At 41.3% G+C, this 25,208-nt stretch overlaps 1 protein-coding gene across 4 annotated transcripts; it reads right to left on the reverse strand.

The window, feature by feature from the left end:
- Window positions 1–29: 29 nt before the first annotated feature.
- dcaf6 (ddb1 and cul4 associated factor 6) lies at window positions 30–24,428 on the reverse strand. Of its 4 annotated transcripts, XM_063887818.1 has the most exons (21): window positions 24,007–24,428; window positions 19,041–19,102; window positions 15,996–16,088; window positions 15,351–15,536; window positions 13,866–13,979; window positions 12,653–12,788; window positions 12,299–12,510; window positions 10,883–10,976; window positions 10,166–10,285; window positions 8,690–9,028; window positions 8,224–8,436; window positions 6,674–6,733; window positions 5,095–5,320; window positions 4,689–4,798; window positions 4,115–4,439; window positions 3,141–3,182; window positions 2,417–2,555; window positions 1,979–2,135; window positions 1,408–1,496; window positions 771–876; window positions 30–659 (listed from the first exon to the last, which is right to left on the reverse strand). In XM_063887818.1, exons 1-21 carry the CDS (start codon window positions 24,101–24,103, stop codon window positions 601–603), a joined length of 2,979 nt encoding a protein of 992 aa, XP_063743888.1. In that variant the 5' UTR covers window positions 24,104–24,428; the 3' UTR covers window positions 30–600. The 4 variants fall into 4 exon arrangements, with proteins under 4 accessions (XP_063743888.1, XP_063743890.1, XP_063743889.1 ...); XM_063887820.1 differs by lacking the exon at window positions 8,224–8,436; XM_063887819.1 differs by lacking the exon at window positions 3,141–3,182.
- Between the last annotated feature and the right edge of the window lie 780 nt (window positions 24,429–25,208).

Consider the following 25,208-nt stretch of genomic DNA (forward strand, 5'->3'; position numbering starts at 1 on the left):
CTGTATAATCTCACTCAGATTGTTGTTGATTTTTGTTGACAGACATCTTTGAGATGCCATAGCTTTATTTTCTTCTCCAAATTCTGTAAAAGATTAAAATGTATTAACATGTCCCTTCAGGGAGAAGAACCACGGCTTCTTTTTGTTTTCTCTTCAGCAATAAAATTAAAGCGTTCTCCAAGTATGTTTTTACTTAAAGTCCTTGTTTACATGCGTAACTGCCGCAGCAGCACATCAACATTTCTTAGCGTTGTGCTACAAATTCAAAATGTCACACGTTAACACTGATCAAAGCCCACTTTCTCCTAACAAAATAATATTGCACTTAACATCCTTGCACTCCAGCCGCCATTATTCTCACACATAATATATATATATACTGACGTCCTTTGCCTTTTGCATTCACACAGATGTAGATTATCCTCATACAGAAACATCAGTAAGAAAGTCATAAAAAAAACACAGGGGGCCTAGAAATTACACTAGCTTTCAAAAGGAAGTATTCTACACTATACTTGTACAAATCTCAGGGGTTTTTTTTTCAAGTGCTATACAGCAAGAAGAATAGTTTTTTTTTCTTTCAAACAAAACACCAGCAGGCTACTGCTCATCCTCATTTTCCTGTCCCGAACCTTCGGAGCGATCCCCTTCTAGTCGGTCTGAAGAAAAACACAGCAAGATTTCAAAGAAGGTGACAGGAAACGACATTAAGAGATGAGTATATTTGAATAATTTGCCCAGAGTAATAAAGAGTGCGTGTGTGTTTGTACCTGATCTGATGTGATTAAGGGAGGCCAACATTCGGAGCATGAAGGAGGCCGGGACTGTGATTGTGTTTCTGGTTTCCTCTAGCATCAGCTCATTTCGAGTGATTACCTATAAAAAAAAAAGGGAGAAATTAAAAAGACAAAGAGCAAATGTGAATAATCTGAGGAGGGTGAACAAGTAATGACCCTAATCTGTACAAACACCACAAACAAACGCTCACATTAATCTCATTTATTAGATATAAAACCCAGAATTTTAACTGTTTTCATCGGCAATGTCAGTTTCAGGACTCAGTTTTCTTTATTTTCTTGGTGAGAGAAAGATGACACCAGCAATTGGAAACAGCCTAGCTCTTTCCAACAGTAACACAATCAATCTACCTGCAACTTAAACCATAAATAACATGTTAATAAGCTAACAAATTAGCAAGGGTAAAAAATAAGTGTTACATGCTGGATTTATGCAGACTTTTTGGGGGGAAATCTATAACAAAAGTACACTTTACCTTTTATAAACACTCATTTCTAATGATATACCTTCCGGTTTGTAATAATCTGTTTTTGAACTAATGGGACAGTATTGTTTGCGAGCAGGGCAGCACTAACCAATCGATCCACAAATGTCCCCTGACTGTCATACCTCATTGGCGAGGACTCTGTTGAAAGATGCCGCCTGCTCCAGAGGCGACCAAATCTTGATATCGTAGTCAATCCCTGAAGAAGCCAGAACTGAAATGCATGGAAAATCACCGTTACACACAATCTCACCGTCGGATACTCTTCAAGCGGAGTACTCAGATCATTTCTGTATTCCACTGTACATTTTGATCAATAAGTTAAATAATTCTTAATTGAATTTTCTAGTTACAATTGTTTACCTGTTTGTATAAATGTATCAATTTTATTCTAAAAACATTATAATAATAATTAAAATTAACTTTAAAAATATTTAATAGGGTTACAAAGTGCCTCCACATAAAAACTGAGAATTAAATGAACCAAAAATGAGAGTAAAACAAATGTAAGCTAAGAAAATATATAAATAAAATGACACAGGAGCAGTTTTTAGATACGGGTCTCTAACAGACTTAGTTTGCAGACCTGATCTCCTGAAGCAACTGGTAAAAAAAAAAGAAGCAGTTCCCCCCTGGGATAAATAAAGTCTTCAGATTCTGTTTCTGAGTGGAGGTGCGGGGGGGGGGGGGACTCACTGGGGTCGTAGGGGTGCGGCTGCAGGCAGTTCACCACGTGGTTGTCGGCTTCCAGCAGCATGAGGTGCTCCGCCGTGTGTCTGTCCCAGATGAAGATGTGGCCGCAATCTGAGCCGCTCATCACAAAGTTGTTGCCCCAAAAACAAGACTCCTTTATCTGGACCAAACAGAAATCTTAAAGTCCCTTTAAAACACACAAACTGTCTTCAAGAGAGTTATTCATTCCAGCTGTTGTCTATTTTTTTGGACAGATTAAGACTTAGCATTTTTCCTGTTTCCTGTCTATGCTAAGCTAGGAGTCTCCCGACCTCAGCTTGACCCCACACACACAGGACAGTGGTCACGATCTTCTCGGCTAAGAAAGCACGTAACTGTATTCCTTCAAAAATATTGAACCATTCCTTGAACAGGCCACTGAATGTAAGGTTAAAGCAGTACCATTGTCCTGGAGTTGCGATGGCCTTTGTAGACCTGCTTGACCGAGGGTCTCCTGATATTCTGGGTCTCGCTCTCCTCCATCTCCCTTCGTTCTTTCCTCCTGCGGAAAAGCTCCTGGATACGAGCGGCTGCCGAGCGTCTGTGAAACACAAGACAAACACAGCATGTGATTATAAAGCTTCCAGAAAGAAAGAAAGAGAAAGACACACGAACACATGCTGTCTCTGATGCTTATGAGCCCCATGCATTGATACTTACTTATTTCATTAAAGAAGAAAACAAACCCCAAGCCAGAAAGCAGCCACTTTCAAGGCAAAACACATCATGACTGAATTAGGCTCCTAAGATTGCAAAGCCTTCTCCATTAACTACATGAAAGTAGTCACACATTCTGGTTCATTAGTTTAGAAAACGCTCCTTCTGAGGAAATCAAAACTTTACATTTGTTCAGGTCTTTCCATCATGCATATAATGCTTTTTTCAACCCTCTTCATTAAACAAAATGCTGCAGTGATGCTGCTACTCATGTGTGGAGTCAGTACTCACATGCACGTCACTCCTACTCTACAGTTAGAGCTGTGTGTGTGTGTGTGTGTTAGTTTTTAGTGAGTGAAAGGACCAAACCAAGACAAATCCCTTTTATCTTCATCATGTTGTGCTGATTTAAGCTCTGCTGCATGTCACACACCTGACAGGTTAGATGCTTTTAGTGCAAACACTTTACCTGATCATCCTATCTCCTACTGCAGATCCTCTGGAATTTAATCTATATTAGTAGTAAAACAGTCAATGGGAAGGCATCACAAAATAATCAGAATACCCACCTTTTAAATTAAGAAAGAGCAATGAGAGAATAACCTGAATTCAAATATACATTTTCTTTCTTGTAGTCAGTGAATAAAGTGGTGCAGGAATGAGTCCTCGGATATAAGTTAGCATTTTAGCACTTCTTTTTAGCCGTCTTGAAGTCAATGGCTTGAATGGGTTTTTGGGTCGACTCCTAAAAAGATTCTGTGGTTAACACCAGCTTTGGAGATATTCATGTTCTCTTCTATGACAAAAATATGTCAGTTAATACGCCACTGGCGAATGTCTGAAGCCATGTGTTGTAAAAAGGTACGGTAAATAAGACTTCTAAATGTCATCATGCCAAGCCCCCAGGGAGTGTGCCGGATGTTGAAGTATATTTTCGGTTCTACTACAACTGCTGTGTAAGTCCATGTCGTCACTGGACCCAAAAACACTTTTTCCCATTGACCTACAATGGGAAAGAGGTCTGTGAATCAGCTGATCTTTTTCAAAAGCTAAATTAACTACCCAGAACGAACACTTTTATGGCCCTTTTTTTTAATCATTAGGGTCTGAAAGTTGTAAAATGCGCTAAAAGCCTGATCCGGAGTTATTTCTCTCTCTCCTTTCCTTTGACTGAAAGGGGGCTTACTCGAAATGCCAGTGTGCACACTCTGTGGGTCCACATACAGGTACTTTTACTCCTGCGATTGCGTTTAGGCTTCAAATGTTATGAAACTGCGGTTAGAAACATGTGCTTGCCATCTAATTCTTTGCAAAATTACAGAATCCAATGGAAAAATCCCATTGAGTTTTGGTTGATGGAGCCTTCAGCTTGCACATTTCTGAGTCAGCCTTCAGAAATACATCATCCCTGCACCACTCTGTATGAGGAATATTCTAGCGTACCTCTGGCCCTGACCCCTGAACCTCGTGGATGGGATGAGAATGGGATCGTCGTCGCTGTCGTCAGAGTCCTGGTGAGGGCGTGCAGGCTGACTCTGGCCCTCCTCGCCCTCCTCCCCTCTGGGCTCCGCTCTCCTGCAGCCACCCGTCGTGTCCTCCGTGCCCACCGGTCCACTCCTCTCCGCCCCTGAAGTAGCCACAGTGTCACCCTGAGAGGATCCGGCTGCTGGGGCTGACAAGGTCGTCGAGGCCCCGGAGCACGAGGCCCCACACGGAGGATCTGTCGAGGCGGCCGCGACACTCTGCTGCCCCGAGGACACGGAGGGAGCTGTAATACAATCAGAATGAGGTTAATCACGGAGTCTTGCTACACATACAACGATTTTACTAGATTGTACTATGGAGCATACATAGATACAGTTAGATTACAGAAATATAAGATATAAGATTCTGACAAATTACTCAGAAAAACATGTCCAGTATAAACAAATTCAAAAGTGGAAGTGCCGCTTTTTAGAAGAGCGCAAAATGTAAGTATAAGTTGTTGAACGCTTGGAATAGTTATACAAGGACTCACTTTGCTCTGACGCTGAACTCTCCGTGGACAGAATCTCTCTGCTCGGTGCAGAAACCGCTTCAGATCTTTTGGGACCTCCGCTGCCCATAGAGCTGGATGTGCTACTGCTCCTGTGAGGCAGATTTAAAAAACTGTAACTAAGACGGTTGATAAGACACAGTGTTTTTCTTAAGTTTTCCTCAGTAGGACAGGGCAATAAGAGAAAATCAGAAATCACGTTATTTATGCAGTTTCGCCGCCCGGCTCTAGAGGTCCATTATCATATGCTTGAGGCAGAAGGAGCTACTATGTAAACAACATTGTCATTTGTTCAGAATTTTGTGCTAGAATGAATAAACTTCCATGAAAATAACTGACACAATAAACGTGTCGAAGGGGAGAATAAAAAAACGATGACATCACTCACCACTCATCAGTGAAGTCCAGCTTGATGGTGCTGGTGGTGGTTCCCTCGGAGCTGTAGTGCAGGCTGAGGACGGGCTCTGCTGCACTGGGTCGACTGGTGCTGCTCAGGGTGGAGGAGGTGGAGGTGGAGGAGGAGGAGGAGGCTGTGGAGGTGGTGGAGGTAGTGGGAGCGTTAACCGGTGCAGAAACAGGTTGATCAGGAGGGGAACCTGCAGCTTCTGTTGCCCCTGAAAGAGAAACACAGGCAAAGCAGACCATTATTCTAACCTGCTCTGACATTTATTTTTGATAAAACAAGTATATTTGTTGTTCACAGCATGTGTTTGTGTTTAAAGGCAAACCGGAAACATGCAACCTTCTGCTGCATCATTTCCCCGACACAAACATGCAGCGGACTAACGTGGACACACTGTGAGTGGACGACTTTCAGCAACACGACACAAACACATCAGAACACACAGGTCAAAGCCCCTGAAGGATCATCATCATCATCACCCACACACACCCACAAACACACACACCACAGCCAGTTAATGCAGTTTAGTTTATAGTGGATTTTTAAGATGATAAGGACAACATTTGTTTGGCATCAAGGGGAACAGTGAGAGCATGATACATTATGAGGTTACAAACATTTCAACTTTCAGCTTTAACCAGAAAGTAAAACTAGTACAACAAATGTGATGCTACGATTAGTCACTCACTTAGCTGATCAAAAGAAAATGCAACTTTATAACCAATTGATGAGCCCATTACATGTATTTTTCGAGTTAAAATGCCAGTTGTTCCACTGGTTTTATTAGTTTTCTATGATTATGTTTATGCTTTTGTATCATATCAGGCATTAATGACAATAAGCTTGAGTTGCAGTCATACTCCAAACATGACCGATAAAAAAATATATAGAAAAAGAAATGGGATAATAATATTTAGAAACGTTTAAATAGTTTCTGTTGCCCTTTTTGGGTTTTGTTGAGTGTGGGTGAGATACTGGTTAATTAGAGGAAGTAGAGGTACTACATTGGCTTGCAGCAATTTCTAAAATATGGCCCAACATTTTTTTATCATCGGTGAAAACATGTTTCTATTCAGCCTTGTTTAAGAAAAAAAAAATCTATGAACAGATTTATTTAAAACATGGGATAAAACCTGTTATTTTTTGTTGGGATTTGGGTGAATTAACCCTTAAAGCATATGTAAAGAAGTGTGTTACGCGTACCATACCAACGTAAATAAGTCAATATTGAAACAAAATAAAATAGCTTGATTAAAGTCAATGACCCACAAAAACACGAAAGATTATCATCATTCATTTACTGAGACTTTAGTGACTGTTCTTGTTGTTATTTCTCTATATCCCTCAGTCACAGTGACTCTGGTCGGACTCCAGGCACATCAACGTGCGTCTGGGCGGATAATGGGAACAATGGGAAGGTAAAGTGGTGGACAGAGAAACTAGAAGCATGAAGAACACATGGAGGACAGACTCTGGAGAGGGTTGAGAGAAAGTATTTGTGTTTATGAGGAGCGGGGGAGGAAGACAAAGCGAGAGGCAGGGGAAGGAAGGGGGGAGGACGCACCCTGCTGTTCGTCAAGAGTCATGGATCCCAGCTGTTTGTTTACCACAGACGAGGGGGAATCTGGAACACAAATGAGACCCACTAAACATCGCACACAGAGGCTCAGGACTTCACACAGTCGTCACGCAGGAGGGTTAAAAACGTCAAGGTCAAAAGTAAAACGGGCCAAGCAGGAGGAGCTGTAAAACCAGCAAAAGGTGGGGGAAAAAAGCCTCATCTGATCATTCCACATCCACTCCATGTGCAAAATGAGTCTCAGAGATTAGTAAATCGGACAAACATGACACGTTCAAACATGCTGACTACATGTAGTGCTTAAAAAACGTTACTTCAAGCTCACCAATATTTAGGTTACATTTTGTTTGCTTTTGAATCCTAAAAACAATCCAAATGAATCCTTCAACTGTACGAGTGAGAGAAGTGACAGCCAATCAAAAGCCTTCATTCTTATTCGGTAAAGCCTAATTGTAACACTAACAATACAAGCAAGTGCCCTTTTATTTAGTTAATGAGTTTTTGGTGTAAGATGACCAATTTTAAGTTTTAGCCGTGCGGCTCGTTACAAACGCAGCTGCACTTTAACAGGTCATTCTCACATTTGAACAAACCACTAAGTCCCCTTTTACATTGAAGTCACTGAACTATTTAACACGTCTCGGCCTCTGGATTGAATAACTCTACATAAACGTAGAGGCACAACGAAATGAGCAGATTTTTTTTGCATTCAGAGCACGGTAATAATGCTAGATGCTAATCTTTAGTTTTTCTAAATCTGTAAACGTTGACAAAGTGAAAAAAATACACCAAATGCAAGAAAAGGCTTTTCAACAAGACCTTTCTCATTTTGTTTTTCCTGCTCTATCATCAGGCAGAGAGCCTCCTCGTGGCACTATTTCAAATCTTTGTATCATTGGGCTGCATGGAGGAATATCCAGCGAAACATGCTTTACACACAGCAGTAGTTTAGTAGTAGGAAATTAAACCAACATATTGTCATCACATGCTTGTGTGCTTGTGTCAGACATTACAAAATCGTCATCTTACTTCCAAAATAAGAAGTTTGAAAAAACTCAACTCTAAATTAAGTCACAGGAACGTATTTGTCTTGTGAAGAACATAAAGCCGTCATTTTACCAGGAACAGTAGATGAAGCCGTTAATCTCTATAGAAAAAGGGCTTTAGTTGTGAATCACAAGTTTGAGTGCGATCAAAGCAGAGCGAAGTCCCACAGTGCAGACAGCTGATCAGTATGCATCATTAAAAGACGTGTGAACAACCACATGAGCTATGAGGATGCCAAAAGCAGAGGCTGGTGTCACTCGGGTGAAAACTCAAGCAACAAGAGGAGCGATGGAGTGACGGCATTAGTGAGTGAGGGGCTGAACAAACAGCAGAGGGCGACTCGGGGTTAATAAGTACAAGGTGCATTGTTTTAGGGGAATGGAAAGAGGATCACTGTGGGATTAGTGGTCAGTTCTAGCAAGACGGGGTCTTCCTGTAACCTCTACAAACAAACATGTCTGCCTTTCCTACACAGAGGGGAGGGTAACCTGTGAGGGGTTGAATCTCAGCAGCGGAAGATGTGGCAGCTCTTTGTGACTGTCTCTCAGGGGCTGAGGTGGAAGGAGAGGAGGAAGAGGCAGAAGGAGAAGAAGAAGAAGAACGGGCCGCCCGCTGACCCATTCCTGGCGGGTCGGCCAGCCGGAGTAACCTCTGCAAACGCCTACACACTAAACTTATAGGCAGCCGTTGAGGACCGTACTCTGACGAAGAGGCAGAGGAAGAGAGAGGGAATGCACGATTAAAAGGAGGGGGAGGAGGATGTCAGGAAAACAGGAAATAAACGAGGAGAAGGACAACAGGATGCTGAAGGAAAAGAGAGTGGCTGCTTGAGTGGAGTCGCTCCAACAACACACAGATACTCACACACACAGGGGCCGTGATCTGAGGATGACCTGAGCTGAAGAGTGAAATGTGAATTCTTGTGTACCAACAGATGTGTGCCTGCTCTCTTACCTGAGAGAGCGGGTGTGGGCGTCGGGGTCCCGGCCGTGTCGGCCTGACTCCTCTGCTCTGAATCAGTTGAGGGGGTGACGGGGGAAGAGGAGGAAGGGACTGCACTCTCCACTGAAGAGGAGCTGGAAGGAGGAGGTGCTGTCACTGTTGATGACGACCCTGAGGATGAAGAGGAGGTGGGTTTAGGCAAGGAGGTGGCGGCGACAGCGGCTGCAGGTCCGGCTGGTTCCTCCGGGGGGTTAGACTCTGCAGGCCTCGCTGGAACGCTGGCCTCCTGACTGGAGCCTCCTGCAGGGGCAGCAGGAGCACTCGACGCACCCTCTGGACGCACATCGGTTCCTGAAACATAAAAGTGAACAATCAGGATCAACTGATGAATTTTTAATGGTGCTTTGATTAAATATCACATTTTAAAATCCACCTACTAGTGATGCGCGGGCTGGCCCAAAACCCGTGGGTCCCGCGGGCTAGCCCGCGGGTCGGGCGGGCCGGGTTGTTTTTTCCGTGGAAAATGCGGGTAGCGGGCGGGTCGGGTAAAAATCGCAATTATTCCAGCTATTATAGTTATATGTATCCGTTCATATGCTTGTCTTTTGTGTAAGGATAAAATGGGGTTTTCTCCCTCTCTTCCCGCTCCGTCTCATGCACCGCACACAGGCAGCACGTCAGAAGGCAGCAGCAAGCTGCGAGCTATGCCTCCTGTCAATCATTTGTTTAGCGAAAATAATAGCCTGCCGTGCATCTCCTCATAATTGTGAGCAAAACCCCTCGTTAATAGGCCTACCGTTTGGCAAATCACGACGTAAACTCACTGGTATCTTTTTTTTTTCTTCTCCCATTTTCGCGGGTTGGGTCGGGTTGGGTTAAAAAATCAGAGCGTAATTTTGCGGGTCGGGCGGTGCGGATTGGCTGTCACGATGGGTTGGGTTGGTGCGGGGGTTAAAAATCCTTAACCCGCGCATCACTACCACCTACATAGTCAATTATGAATATTTATGTTCAGAATTTGCATTGCTGACCAATATATGTAAATAAGGTATCGGAATTTATAGGTATTATTGGTCCTACATTTTGAATAAAACTAAAACGCCTGGTGTTTTTTGTTTTTCACCAGGAACAATGCACTTTGATTCAATATGACTGTACAGTAAAGGCACCAGTGTTAGCCAAAATGCTATTTTTTCTAATTCTACTATCTATTTATCACATAAGCTAAAACGATGCTTACAGTCAAAAGAACTGTATTATATAACACGTCATGGTTCATGCACTCCCCTCATTTCATCTGCAAAAATATATATTGCATTTGTGTTTTTTTTACAGATACATAAGACTGCATAAAGAAAGGTCATATTTTTTAGAGGGTATATAGAGAGAATAACGCCCTTTAAATAAATAAAACTCAACATGAGCAGACGGGAATTTCGGGACTTTTAATGTGTCTGATTTGCTGTGTGTTTACTCCTGATGTCTCACCTCTGGGGCGTGTCTGCGGTCGAGTTCCTCTGCTGCTCTGAGCTTCGCTGGCCTCTTCAAACCAACGAGACAACATGTCCGACATCCTCTGCATCAGAGACACGTTGGGGCTCTGCTCTCCTGTGATCGTGATGGATAGAAAGGTCAAGATGCTGCTGGACGTTTTCAAACAAGCATGACAGAGACGGATATGTGACATACTATTTCATTGACGTAGTTCCTAAGGGGCTGACGTTTGTTATTTGGGGCCTCAGAAAATGAAGGGGAACATTTATTGAAGGAATATTGATTAAGTAAGAGACTCGTGTTTCGGTCATTAGTGATGAATTAGGGGAAATAAAGTGAAAGTAAGGCGTGTGTTCCACATCTTAGTAAACAACATTTCTTCTAAGTTGTATTTTGTGTCTTCCAGGTTGTTTTGGGTTGGAAGTAGATCACAGATATGGTTTTCTATAAAGGAGACAACTCATTTTGAGGGGGGTATCACTAGTCACTGTTTACATGTTTAAGCTAAAATGTTGAATTTCGGCTCAGCAAAATGTTTACACTCCAAGTTTGCAGCCTTGCAATAAAAGGGAGTTCTTATTACGATGGAGGGAAATATCTAAGTGAGGGGGGCGTTGGGAAAGTCTCAGCGTCCGGATCTGTAACCTGAGCTCCGTGCTTCAGACTTAACAAGCAGTAACACATACGCGTCAGTTGCTGTGCCCATCTTACCGTCTCTCTCCCTCTCGCTCTCAGGGCGAGCGCGGGGTCCAGTGTCAGACCAGTCCCCCCGCAGGCGGAGGCGCTTCACGGGAGGCTGCCTCAGCTGTGGAAACACACACACACACACACACACACACACACACACACACACACACACACACACACACACACACACACACACACACACACACACACACACACACACACACACACACACACACACACACACACACACACACACACACACACACACACACACACACACACACACACACACACACTAAAAGATTAGCAGTTTGTCAGTCAAAGCATGGTCAAAAATAGCTCCGCTGCCAAAGCAAAACACTGCTCGTCTCTGTCAGCGTCCTTTTTTTAAAGTACCACCCCCCCCCCCCCACCCCCCACCCCTCCCTCCTGGCAGAGGTTGCCTCCACTTTCCAGTCCCCTGGCGCTCTATGCAGGGCAACAGGCCGAGAGCCAGAAATAGAAAAAGGGGGTCTTAGTGCAGGGACTATCAACTGCTTTACTCAGGAAATGTCATCAGCTCTGGTTATGGGCTTGAGGTGGTGAAAAGGAGCAGAGAGGGGCAGAGATAGTGGGATAACTCAGACAGCAGAGGGCTCTTAAGAAACCAGGCTACAGGTGAAGGAAAGAGAGGGAGGTAATGAGCCTCTCCTTGGCCCACTCGGCCTGAACTATTTTGGAGGATAGAGGAACACTGCCTACGTCGGTGGCTGTATTTGGAAAGGAATGTGTGTGGTGGTTGCATCTCGACACAGCTGAACTCCCCACACAGCTTTGAAAGACTGGCACCATGATCCAGCACATTCAGGCACACGCCAAGGCCAGTAAACACTTTTTCAAAATGCTCACCCAAACAGACAGGATGACCCAGATACATTTTAAGAAAAACACTGAAGAAAACAAATGAAAAAACATGTCTAATCAATAATCCATTGAGCCTTTTCTTCCTACATCACAGTGTTTCTTCCTCTCTCCTCTCTATGGTCTGCAGACGACAACAACACCCTTAACTGCTTACCTGGAAGACTTCGCTTGGCCACACTCGTTTCTGTTTATTTTCTTTAGTACATATACAATTAAAAGGGATAATAAGATGCAGTGTAAAGCCTACAGTCTTGCAGCGAAATGCTTGAAAATGCCCCAAAAAGCTCAAAACAGTTGTATAAAGCGGAGAAAACTATTTCCTGCTTTTCTCTGTTTTGTATAAAACTTATTTTTATACTTATTATAATTCATTTCAACATGCTGCTTTGGAGCATACACTTTTTCTTTTTTTCAACCCATCAAATACATTTTGATGTGTTGAATGTGCTGAATATACTGACCCTAAGACATATGTATCACTTGTGTAAATGTACAGCAATGACTCGAATAATATGAGGAGTGTGACTGCATCCTCACCTCCTCCCTCCTCTCCTCAGACGGGCCCTTCAGCTCTCGGGCCTGGTCGTCTTTGGGGTCGAACAGGTAGATGTAATCAGAGGAGTAGCTGACCAGCACCTCCTGACCGTCCTCGCTGTAGCAGAGAGACGTCACGCGGCACGACTTGTTGGACAGGTGAGCGGGGACGAACCTCACACACATGCCCGTCGTTCCCCGGCCCATGTAGTTACCTGAGGATGAAGTCAAATCCCTGTTTAGCTGATGACTGGAGATAATAATGCTTTTGGTAAGAATCGAGTCTTGTGAATCTACGAGATCAACATGAATATGAATACAGATGTGTGAATGGGGTCAGGCTGCAGGACAGTGTACCTGTGGCTCTGGTTCCCAGCATGCGTCTGTCGTAGATCCGCACCGAGCTGTCAGAGCAGCCGACGGCCAGGTAGTACGGCACCAGAGGAGAGATGGATATCGAGGTCGCTGCCCGTCGACAGTTTATCAGAATGTCCTTAAAAAAAAACACACAACGAGGAAAGGTTCAATAATGATGGTCAATGAGCCATGTCAGCAGCAACAGAGGTATTTTAAGAGCCAGTATTTCAAATGAAACTTCAAATGTCTGTTGTCATAGTTTCATATCATCATCTTACAAAAAAGCCATTTTGGTTATATAAATTAAATGATGGTGCAGATAGCACACACTATTTAGGATATTTTAAATATGTTTTATTTAAAACAATGCAATACACTTTTTTATCCAACAGAACTTTAAAGAACTACAGCGTCTGTAAGCCAGTTTTTCACTGGCAACAGAGGCGTCATTTTAAGAAGTGTTTCCTCGTACTGTGCCAAATGTCAAATACAATCATTGCAACAGTTCAAACGAAGTTATCGATTCTTAAAAAAGTCATTTCAGTTACAGAAGATGTCCACGTGTTGCATTAACATGTTGTAGGGTAATTAAGAGGGGGATGTAACTGAGTCTGGGAAAACCTCTGACAGTCTTAAGGTCACGAGCACGAATCTCAAACACGAAACGCGAGAAGAGGCAACACAATCCTGTGGACACAGTTTCTCACACACACACACACACACAGGCACACACACACACACACACACACACACACACACACACACACACACACACACACACACACACACACACACACACACACACACACACACACACACACACACACACACACACACACACACACACACACACAGCCCGAAGCCAAGAAAACCGTTTTTTTGGAAATGTTTCAGAAATGGAAACTCTTTGCAAAGAGAGCTGTGCTGAAAATAAGCTCTTATACCAAAGAAATATCATCAATACTTAGGGCCCAATACATCTTAAATCAGACCTGTTTATTCAATTAAAATAATATAATATAATTCAGAAATCAAATGCTTTACACACCTACAGATCAGTGACAGAGCAGGGCTTTTTCACCCATAAAGTGGCAGTTTTTCTACATCAAAATCCCCCCGACGGCCTCCCCTCAGCACCACTATGACCCCCACCCTCAGAGTACATGTATATCACAGAGTGAAAGGAGAGAAATCATCACAGCTGTCACCGTACATCTTTGCAGTCTTCTTTCGTACAGCTGGTCTTCGTGCGGAGGTCAAACCATCGCACCGTGCCGTCCTCCCCACACGACAGAAACGTGTAGGGGTCATTTGGTACCGTCATAATCTGACAGAGAAAAAAAGAGGAAGCTGAGGTTAGGAGACGGAGACAACGACAGAAAGACATGCTTCCTGTTTGTCTTTATCAGTGACAATTATTTTCTCATTTCTGGTCTGACGAGTGTAAAGAACCTTTCGATCGGCTGTAAATGCAAAATGACTGTAAACGTCCCACTGAGATGGGGGTAGTGCAGGGCAAAGTGAAGAAAATTAAATAACCCACTATTTTTGACCAAACACCTCGTTATAGAGAGTGTGATGATATTGTAGGGTTAACCATTGATGTCTTCAATACATAATTATCAGTAAAGAGGATTTTTTTGACTAACTGGGTAGAGGCCAAAAACATCTACGAGTTTTGGTCAGACACTGTCATCACTCGACTGGAATCCGGCCTTTAGAACCAGGAAGAGACAGCAATTACAATATTCACAATTTAAGATGATATCTTTTATCAAGACATGAATCTATTATTTAAATATTGCCCAGTCCTACAATGAAGCTGACTGCTTTGCATCTACTTTTTCATGTATTGCCTTTAAGCATTTGAATATGCACACTTCCCCCATGTTGCAAGAAATGTCACAACCAGTCTGGTCAGCTATAACTAAGAAAGTCCTTGTTTAATTGAAGGTCTCCTATCATGCTCTTTTATGGCATATATTATAGTATTAAATATATTAAAAAAACATGTCTCTGACGTGTTTTGCTCAAAATACCAAACAGATCATTGATTTTAGCATGCCTCATATTCCTCTGTTTTAGCCCTGTTTTGTAAAGTGCTGATTCTGAGACTGTCACTTAAATTTGAGCGGACCTGAAGCTGGCCACGCCCCTTTGGAGCAACATGGTCTCTCTGTCTGAAGACAGAAGTTTCTAACGGAGATACTCAGCTAAACGCTGCCGTGATTAAACGCCATATTGTGTTCCAAACCACATCCAGCATTATTTCTGAAACACTTCTCAGTGTTTACCTCTAGAACAGAGACAGTATATGTATCATATAAACAACAACTCTAAGTCCCTCCTGCAGACATCCTGCACAGAGACACAGAGGTGCTGCGGAGGGGATTCAGCTTGCGACTGTATATGGGGGACGACAGGTTGGGACGTATCACGTGGGCGGGACGTTGCCAGGAGTTCAATGTAAAGCCAGCCCACATTTCCGATATGACATCATATCGGCAGCAAATCTGGATCAGCTCGTTTGTACCCCATATTTAGAGATGTGGGTAAGGAGGAAAAGAGAGAGGGTCGTATTATCTGACACTTTGTGAGTCTGCTTACAAACCGGGGACACATATTTATGTATAAAAGACATCAGAAAGTGCATTTTGCATAATGGGGGACCTTTAAGACTCAATAGTAATAATAGTACCTCATAAGCTGTCCCATAGTGGCAGGTGAACTGACACTGTCTGTTGTGCTCAGGACTCTTCTCTGTGTTGGTGTAATAGATGATGCCGTCTCCGGAGCAGGAGATGATCTCCTGGTCGTTGGTGTGGGGCATGAACTTAGCGCTGAAGATATTCGCCCGGTGACCGGAGCGTATGGACTTCTTGACCTGAGAAAGACAAACAGAGGAAGTTTTTAAATTTGCATTTTTATGAAATTATTCACAAAGCACACATCAAAAATAAACACATCTAGGTACCTAAATTAACTGCATAACAGTGGACAAATCCTAGATGAAATAATAGTAATTATAATAATACAAATTAAAGAATGGATACCATATTGATAGTACTAGTCTTCATTATAGTGTTCTATACTTTTCCCATCTTTCCTCAAAGACATGCATCTGGTTTCTTATTCTCATAGTTGTTTTCTCCACTCCATTTACTAGATTCTTCCATTGTGAGTTAATTAGGTTATTATCTTTTAGCCAATTCCACATTATTTGTTAAATGACTGCTATTCTTATCACAAGAAAGTAATAGGAGGCTGTTTTATTTTTGATGAATGTGAGAGAGTAAAATACATTTTGTGTGCAAATAAGTTGTTCAGAATCATCACGACTCACCTTCTTGTTGTATGGGTTGGAGATAACCAAAAAGGTGTCGTCCGACCCCGACAAGAGATATTCACCCGTGTCGTTCCAGGATATAGTGTTGACCTGCAGAGAGAGAAGAACTCAGATTAAGATATGTCCTTTGCATTTTGAATTAGGATATGTTAATGAATAAAACACGTCAACAGAGAGGAAATGAAGAGAGGAAATGAATGTGTTTTGTATTGGACCCTCATGAGGAGTCGCAGGATGAATGTAAGGAGGTCAGACGATGATTACGGAGGGAGGAAATAAGAAAACTCAAAATGATCCTGCACAGAATTACTTTTGTTTTTAGCGTTTGCTTCTTCTAAGTATTCACAACACATCACACGCATCTTTTAACGAAGGGTTGCAAGAAGAAATTGATTAAGTAAAGGGTGTAATTTTCATTTTTACTAAATGACATTTATTGACTTGTTCATCAACATTCAACTAAATGAAATCACTATCAAATCGCGGTCACACATTTGACCTAATCCTTATCCGTCCATGAATTTAAAGGAGAGTTTAACGGCATTGGCTCCACGGTTTGCTGTCCCGCCGTGGATCAATATTTCATTACCACCTGCTTGTTGCCGCTCCAGAGTTTCATCACGACTCTGTCTTCATTTCCAGAATCACTCTGCTGCAATCAGTGAAATAACAACGCCCGCCCGCCCCTCCGCCACATCCTGCTCGAGATCGGTCTTGTAATACATTTTAAAACACGTTTCGATCGATTCGAGTCGTCTGAGGTAAAAGGATTTTAGATTGGGAGTAAAGGCCGTAGGTGAATCTGTCTTGGGTGTCTGATTTGATGAAAGGTTAAAAGACAGAGTATCATTGAGCTTCTTTTTTTAACACAAGTCTGAGTATCTCGGTTATCATAGGTGCCTAGTTATAGTTAAAGAGGCCCTTTTTATGCTCGTTGTGGTTTTCCCTTTCCTGCAGTGTGTTATATAGGTTTTTGTGCAAGGGGTAGAAGCATAAGATACAAATATGAGCCTGAAAATTTGAATAATAGGGCCCTTTAAAACAGAGGGTGCAAGACAAGTGATAGGCAATAAAGAAGATCTCTAATTATACATACTCTCTTACAATACTGATGCTTGTTTTTCTAAATTCTCATTGTGTAAATTCTTTGTCATGGTACCGAAATTGCACCATACAATTATGACGAATAGGTCAAAAATATTTCGATATGGATTTTTTTACACAGAAATGACATTAACAGTGGTCCCACATGATGTGAAAATATGAAGTTTGATTAAAAAAGAACCAAAAATGCCCCTCACAAAAGAGTGCTCTGATGTCTTCCACCAGCTTAACCCTGTATGGCACAATGATCCTTACCATCTACAGTCGCATACATACAAACTACATTTATCTGTGATGTATCTATCTCTTTATCTGTGTGAACTGTAAATGAACCACACATCTTTAATTCTTTGACCAACAAGGGTAGGTTTTATTTTGTAACTAATACTTCCTTGTTTTCACGGATTTTGTTATGTTTAGTGCAGTTCTCTCTTGCCCTTCAGCCCACAGCTGACATGTTGGAGGCGTCCAGAGAAAGCCTGGTATCCGGTAAACACTCAGACCGTCCACTTACTGAGAGGAGGCGGCTTATCAGGTTATGGTGAGCTGAACAGAAAATGTACGACAGCTATACATGGCTAGTGTCACGACAGCCGAAAGAAATGTGTGGGCATTTATTCGAATGAGAGGTTCCTGTTTTCTATCTGGCTGCTGTTTGTTCGTACAAGACATTGAGGATAACATATTTTAAAAGGATAACGCTAATGATTATCCCAAAAATGATTTCTCTGATAATTAATTCTATGAAATGCCATCCAGCTTTCCCGCAGTCCAGGATGGGTAATGTCCTAAAGATTGTCCCGTTTTATCTCAACAGGACAACAAAACCAACTGGAAACAGAGAGCCTTGAGACAAACCCTGATCCCATAACACCAGAGCCCATAATAAACAATTGATAAATAACAACAACAGAGAAAGGGAACTTTAAATCGTCCCATTGTTCAGGGGTCATAAACACACTTTATTTTTCAGAATATTCTTTCCAATAAATAACTATTTTGTCTATCGGAATTAAAAAATAAAAAATGACCAGGGAGATATTGGGGTTTGTAAGAGTTATAATAAAATAAAATGTGTAAAGATGTGTATATTACAAGATTTACATAATGGTGGTTTATTCTAAATAAAGGTTTGAATGCTCCAACCCCTTTTACTGCTAGAAGTATACAGTGTAAAAGTTCTGACTATTGTAAAGTTGAATAATTGCACATCATTATCAGTTTAAAACGCGTGACTTATCCTGTCTCTATCCGACCATATTGTTAACATAGTTTATTTCAACTTCTCTAGACATAAATACACTGATATATTATAAATATGCAATGAAACTGCTCCTAAAATGCGTCTCACTGTGTCGGTTGTTGTTAACAGAAGTGGCTGTTGTGGTGTTTTAGACGGATGGCGTTGAGGCTGATACTGTGACACCATGTGTGATTTCTGAGGTCAGTTTCAGGTTTCTGAGCCGTATTATTCAGCCGGCCTGGAGTCAAAGGTCTGCTCTCTGTCAGACACTTGACAAACTGAACGTGGAAGGGTGGTGTAATGAGTAGGGCTGTGCTCAGTAAATACATTTTGCACTACAATTTTAAAACTGATCTGTAAAACTGAGTTTCTCCACAAAGATATGTGCAAATTAGGGCTGCAGGAGTCGTAATTGTCTCATTTTGCAATTGCGATTTGTTTTGCGACATCAGAGAGAATGTTCAGTTTTTCCTAATCCTACTTTACAGAATTCAGATATTTTCACATATTTTGCATTTGTCAAATATTGCGCTTCCTGCTATTGGGATAACATTCGTGATTAATTGTGCAGCCCAAAAAAAGACAGAACCACAACTTCAGATCCTGTGTTGTCCAGCGATGTGAGTTTAATGGGAATAAGTCATTAAGGATGAAAGCAATTAAAAAGAAAATATATGAAAATGTGGAGCACTTACACAGCCATCGTGTACATTCAGTGTCCCTTCAAGCTTCAGTCTCTGGACAAATTCTTTTCTACCTGTGGAAAGAAAAAAAGGACATGTTTCGAAGTCTTCAGATTGTTATGATGTAAAAAAAACAGGAAATCTCTAAAATTAAGAGATGATAATAAGTGTTTTTCTCCCTAAATAAGTACTATAGCATTTAATTGAGAATAAAAGGCAGCTCTATTTGCTTCACTGCGATCAGAGGCAATAATAGATCTGTGCACCGGTATAAAATATCACATTAAACATTTGGAGTTTCCGCAGCATGTGATGTATTATTTATGCAGGGGAAGCCTTCCCTGCTCGATGAGCCCATGCTTCAGTACTTTGCCTAACACCGTAGTAACAAACTGCTCCCAAAACGTCAAGAAAGGCTCTTATTTGGTGATATGAAAACACACGTTTTAAAAGTAAGATCTGCAGGTGATTTCTGAGCAAGCAGAAGAACATTTAGATTTTGATTCCAACTCTCATTCATTGTTACAGGAGCAGCTTCCTGATGAGACGATGTATTATGTGTTGAGTCATATTTTCTTTGACGTCTTTCCTTTGAATAGTCATATTCATCCGGAGCATATTCAGGTTTCATGAGTCGTGTACCAAATCCACCTTATTCAATAACTCTAGAGGTTTTGTGTCATTGTTTGTTGTTGTAAAAGAGACATAGTTCAGTGTGCTGAAAACAGTCAGTGTGCAAAATAAATCAAACTTCATCTTTGAGTGGGCTGTTGACACTATTCTCCTACAATGCAATGCACAATGGGACCATGGAGGAGTTGCTCTTAGCGGCTAAAAATGAAAAACTACTTGTGGATGAAAACTCAGGAAAAGATGAATTGATTTAAAAACAAAACACTTTCATGTTCGTTTTATTTGGAAGTAGCATTTTAAAGTTGCTGTTGTGCTTGTTGTTATTATACAATTCCTGTCCCATATTTACTCTCAGATTCTTCATCAAAGGGTCTGCCTCTATGTCAGCGTTTGGTGCATTTTGAAAATAGAAGAGTTGCATCCTTAAATAAAGAGGTAGAAAATACGGTTTACATTTTTTGCAAAGGACCTCCGTTATGTCAGGTGTTAGATGTCATAGAAGTGACCCAGCCATCACAACATGACACAAATCCATACAAATGCCTGAAACATGCACATATAATAGCCGCCTGCATTCAATGGGAATGTAGTTCTCCCATTTTGAGAAAGAAAGAAGTTGCGACAGCAGCTGAATATCCGGTCGGGAGCTTTGACTTGCACTGACAGGTTGCATTAGCGCTGAAGGAACTAGACAAGCCTGGATTTGTGTTTCGGAGTGTTTACTGTAAATGAGAAGCTATAGCATTCATTTTAACGAGAGCTAATATACCATAACATATCTTTGCAGCGTTAACTGTATCTCAATGTGATGATACATAGTTGATGTTGGCCTGTTAGACGAGGAGATAGAGAGTAAATGGTGGCTGGCACGCCCACAGTTTAATGCCCCAGACAAGACTACAAGAACAAAAGCTGTACAGTGTACTTCTGTGGACAGGGGAGCAGCATAACATATTAAGAACTGAAGCTAGTATCTATGCTCTCCTTAAAGTCACCAGACTCGGTTGGTTAGTCGGAGTTATTGTGTGACTTTTGTAAAGTCAAGCTGACCCTTACAAGACAACAACATGATACCAAAGCACGCATGAACTAATGCCAGCGGTAAAACCAGCACTGTGTGTGATCTGCAAGGTCAAAAAGTATGTTTTTGTCAATGATGTCTGGAGGCGTTCAGAAGAGCATGGATAGATAAGTTCCCAGGGTGTCTGACGGGAAAGCAGAGATAATATTCTAAATATTGCATTCACATTCTTAAACTGATGCAGATTTTTTTCAGGGGGGTGTTTTTCTTGGTGGTTAAAATAGATTTTGCTGCTGCGCTAGTCCACAGCAGTACATTGCTTAGCCTCCATGCCCAAAATCTTTGTTTTTCCAAACTGGGGTGAGCAGACCCCAATCTACTGTCAGTAATACACTAACTATTGATAAGCTCCTCATGCAACCCTACATCTTAATATCCCTTTGAGATCACAGAAAGCTCTGCGATACAAGACAACTTCCTATAACCTCCCCTGAAGTGTCTCAGGAATTCAATGTACACCTCTATTCGCTGCCCCCCTCCCCCTATAGCTAAATATATCCTACAGCTCCACACCACACATCACAGCATGTTTCCTCTACCCCTAACACAATAAGAGCTCGAACCATATCTCCGTCAAGCTAAATGCAGCTCTGACTAAACCTCAGTGGCACCTGCCCCACCTCTACAGGCTTATAAATCTCCAGTCAACCACTGTCAGGTGCTGACTGTTTGACAGGCCACATTGCAGACAAGTCTTACAAACCTCTCTGTCTCGCTGTGCCAGCAGCACTGTCCTTCGTTAACACCGCGGTCATGTTGTTTTCTCCCAACCAACACACAGACCGACATCCGAAAAATCTCACCAATGATCCTATCGCTCCAAGTAAACTCAGACTATTGAGGTTAATAGTTTTTCCTTTGTTAAATTTAAAACATGATCTTTTCACCCTCTGTCTAAAACCAGAGCCCAGTCTGCTCTGATTGGTTAGCTGGCCGGCTCTGTCGTGATTGCTCAACCGCTTAAAGATGTCCCGCCCCTTAGCCGATCATGTTCAATGTGTTGGAGTGCTAGCTAATAGAACCGCGAATGTTACTCGCTCTGGAGGAAACGTTGGGTTTTTAGCCTTTGCAGACCATTTACATCCACAAGAACCTACAAAACTCATTACAGGAAAAGGAATAACCCCACAAACTATAAGAGGGACCCTTTAAGACCATTTTATTCCACTGATTTAAAAGTAACATAGTAATGCAAGTAAAGTGTTTCAAAGAACAAATCCTTTACAATTCTTAAAAACGGTAATGTGAAAATACAAATTCCTTAATCTGAAAAGAAATTAAATTAATGTAATGAATTACACAAATAACAACAGGGACTCTAGTGCTCTGTTTTCAAACAAGGAGCATGTATGTGCATGCTCTATAATGGTAGAGGAAACTTGTCAGCTAAAGTGTATGGGATTTATATAATCAATGTAACGCATGTAAACATACCAGGCAAAAAGGAGGTCAGAAAAAAGGACGAGGTTGTGTCCATACATCGTACGATAAGTCGATAACGTACATACTGTGACAGGCCTACTTGAGACAGCTATAAACACTGCAGCGTCGTAGAGATTCATAAATAATTCTAAATAAATAGGTATGGCGTCAAGTCAGTACTATTTATACTTGATCTATTACACTTGTCAAGAGAATACCTGAAGCAACCCGCTTCGTCTATTCAATGTGGACATTTTCTATTTTAATAAACAAGTGAACAGTCAGTGGTGTTTTGATATACTGGGCGGATATTCGGTATAATATTACATTGTGTTTACTCCATATAACCTTACTTGCTTTGAATATTTTTGTGTCTGCTTTCATTGCCATTAAATGATAATAGCAAGGAAAATAATTGACTCATCTGCAGATATTTTTATAATCCATTTCATTTTTCACTCAAAAAAGAAGACAATGCTTTTTTCAGCCTCTGAAATATGGAGACTTCAGAAGAGAATACTTATACAAACAAAAGCATGAGGCAATTTATCATAGATTATAAAGAATAACACTGCATTCATATTGGATTTCCTGTGCAAAACAATGGAGTGTCTGAATGAGGAGATTCATATATTTTAAGTAGCTAACATCTTATAGAAAGCTGCACTATTAAGGATTACAGCATGTAATCCTATATATCTACTGCTTTAACTCGAGACCATCACGTATCCACTTTAAGGTTACATCTATTTTGCATGCCGATTATATAATATCTAGCCTAACTCAAAATGTCAGAAAAAAGTCCACCCAAAGATATGTTGTTTATAAGATAATCAAAATATGAATGCCTTTAATGAGTGATATAAATAAGAATTAGTCTATTATCAACATAGGGGCTGATAATGTTTACGTCAACCAAGTTATTGATCAGTCAGAATTACTCTGAAGTACATCACCAATGAAAATGCATCCTTGCTATTGTGCAAAACACTGGAATATTTGAATGTTGCGCCAGCTATTACCTCATAAAAAGGTGGATGATTGAGGATTAAATGTAAAATGTAATCCCACATGTGAAGTGCTTTAGCTACATCCTTCACTTTAAATCACATTCAGACTACAAATCGCATTCAGACTACATGTAGGGCTGCAACTAACGAGGATTTTCATTATCGATTATTGGACCGATTCTTTACTCGACTAATCGTCTGTTCCTGAGTCTGCTACGTGTCGGAAATAAATTGTGAAAATGTAAACCCCAGATATGAATACCCATGTATATTCAGTTTGTACTGCTAAAAACAAACAACAAAGGAAAGCATGACATGTATATTCAAAGGGCTGTGAACATAATGTGCTATTATTACAAAATATGTATTATTTATTTTTCAAAGTCGTTATTTATCCGTCCACCGATTAATCGATACGTCGTGGCAGATCGACTTTGTTGTACATCATCTATGGAAAATGCATCAACGCCACAGTGCAAAATAATTGAATATAGAGAGGATAAATGTGATGTTTATATACCGATTACCTAAGGACTAATAAAGGTTATAGAGAATATGCAACGCCGTCTTTCCAGTGCTTTAGCAGCAGACTCGCACATCTCTGCTTCAAAATGAATCAATTAAATGCACTGCTGTGTTTACACTTTGCAGAAGCAGTAACTAAGCAGCTTTTTCTAATATTAAATATAACACAGTCATGTTTGGTCTAGCTGTCAGTGAGTGTGATTTAGTGGAGCTATACCTGCTTGACACACAATGTTAAAAATAAACATATGGTTGTTTTTTTTTGTCGTCTCTTCTACGTTAGCATCAACGTGTTTGTGTTTCTTACCTAAATAGTTGGTCCTGATGATGTTGGGCTCGTTGTATCCAATTAAACGTTTATTTACATCCCAAACCAGGTTTCCAGAGTTGTACATCGTGACCATAATATGTGGGGTTTAATTAACAATAACATTGAAACTAAGCTAACCCGTTCCTGTTGATGTCGCCGTTTTATCTGTCGTCTTTGCCACAGAGATCAGTCCCTGTGTGTCGGGACAAAGCTAACGTTAGCTTGCGGTGAGACGACACTCAACGTCCGCATCTCTGGAGGTTTAGACCTGGTCCTTGTGTTGTCTCCGCGGTTCCCTCTGAGTTTACATCCGCTGCCCGCTGCTCTCTGCGCCGCTAACTGTCTGTCCTGCTAGCCTAGCCTGGTGGTTTGATTTCTTCTCGCAGGCAGCGGTCAGCTGTGTCCAAACAGCTTCTTCTTCTTCTTCACTCGGTTTTTGGTAGATTGCAAACAGCTTTGAGGTGCATATCGCCACCTACTGTACAAGAGTGTGTATCACCATGTCGTCCTATCACTTGTGGAATTATACCACTGTGTTTATGTTATTTGAAGTTCTTCCAATCAGTCCTGTTTCACTCAAATACTTAAAAATGGCCTTCCTGGTAGCTCTTACCCCCTCACCTTCTGTTCCCAGTACACCCATCAGGCTCCAACCCCTTCCTGCCTCTTTGACCCTGTCACTTTTTTCCTCTCTGTTTTGTAAATGTTGCAATGTAATGTCTGCATTCTTCAAATTCACTTTATCCCATTATAAACTGTGCTGTTTAATACTGTATGATCCCAGTGTGAGTCTAGTGAGGATGATCTCCTCCCATCTGATATGACTGATTTCTGTAACTTGTCATATCTCCTCCCTTTCTGGTCATCCTCCCACCTTTTCTGCCATATTTCCATACCCGTCTTCTTAATTATTGCTTTTCATTCTCCTTTTCCAAGTGAAATTGGTATGGCTATTTCCTTTTGTATAGTATATTGTGCTCATTTATCAGCATGCTCATTCCCTTTAACCCCCTCATGTGAAGGCACCCAGCATAACTGTACATTTATTGAAGTCTCAGTAGCAATGATTGAGTTCAATTATTAGATCTTCTCTAACAGTTTTTGTAAACTGTATGCTTTTCAAATCAGATAGTGAGTCTGTGCATATCACCACCCTATCAGGTCTGACCTCTTCAACCCATATAGCCCAATAATTGCTG

This window comes from Eleginops maclovinus, chromosome 7 (assembly GCF_036324505.1).
Source record: "Eleginops maclovinus isolate JMC-PN-2008 ecotype Puerto Natales chromosome 7, JC_Emac_rtc_rv5, whole genome shotgun sequence".
Classification (NCBI taxonomy): domain Eukaryota; kingdom Metazoa; phylum Chordata; class Actinopteri; order Perciformes; family Eleginopidae; genus Eleginops; species Eleginops maclovinus.

Coding starts and splice junctions, on each gene's coding strand:
- dcaf6 (XM_063887818.1), bottom strand. CDS start 24,103: ATGGTCACGATGTACAACTCTGGAAACCTGGTTTGGGATGTAAATAAA. Junction 12,511..12,652: donor GCTGGGAACCAGAGCCACAG/GTACACTGTCCT, acceptor CTTCATCCTCAG/GTAACTACATGGGCCGGGGA. Junction 9,029..10,165: donor ACCGCAGACACGCCCCAGAG/GTGAGACATCAG, acceptor TTTATGTTTCAG/GAACCGATGTGCGTCCAGAG.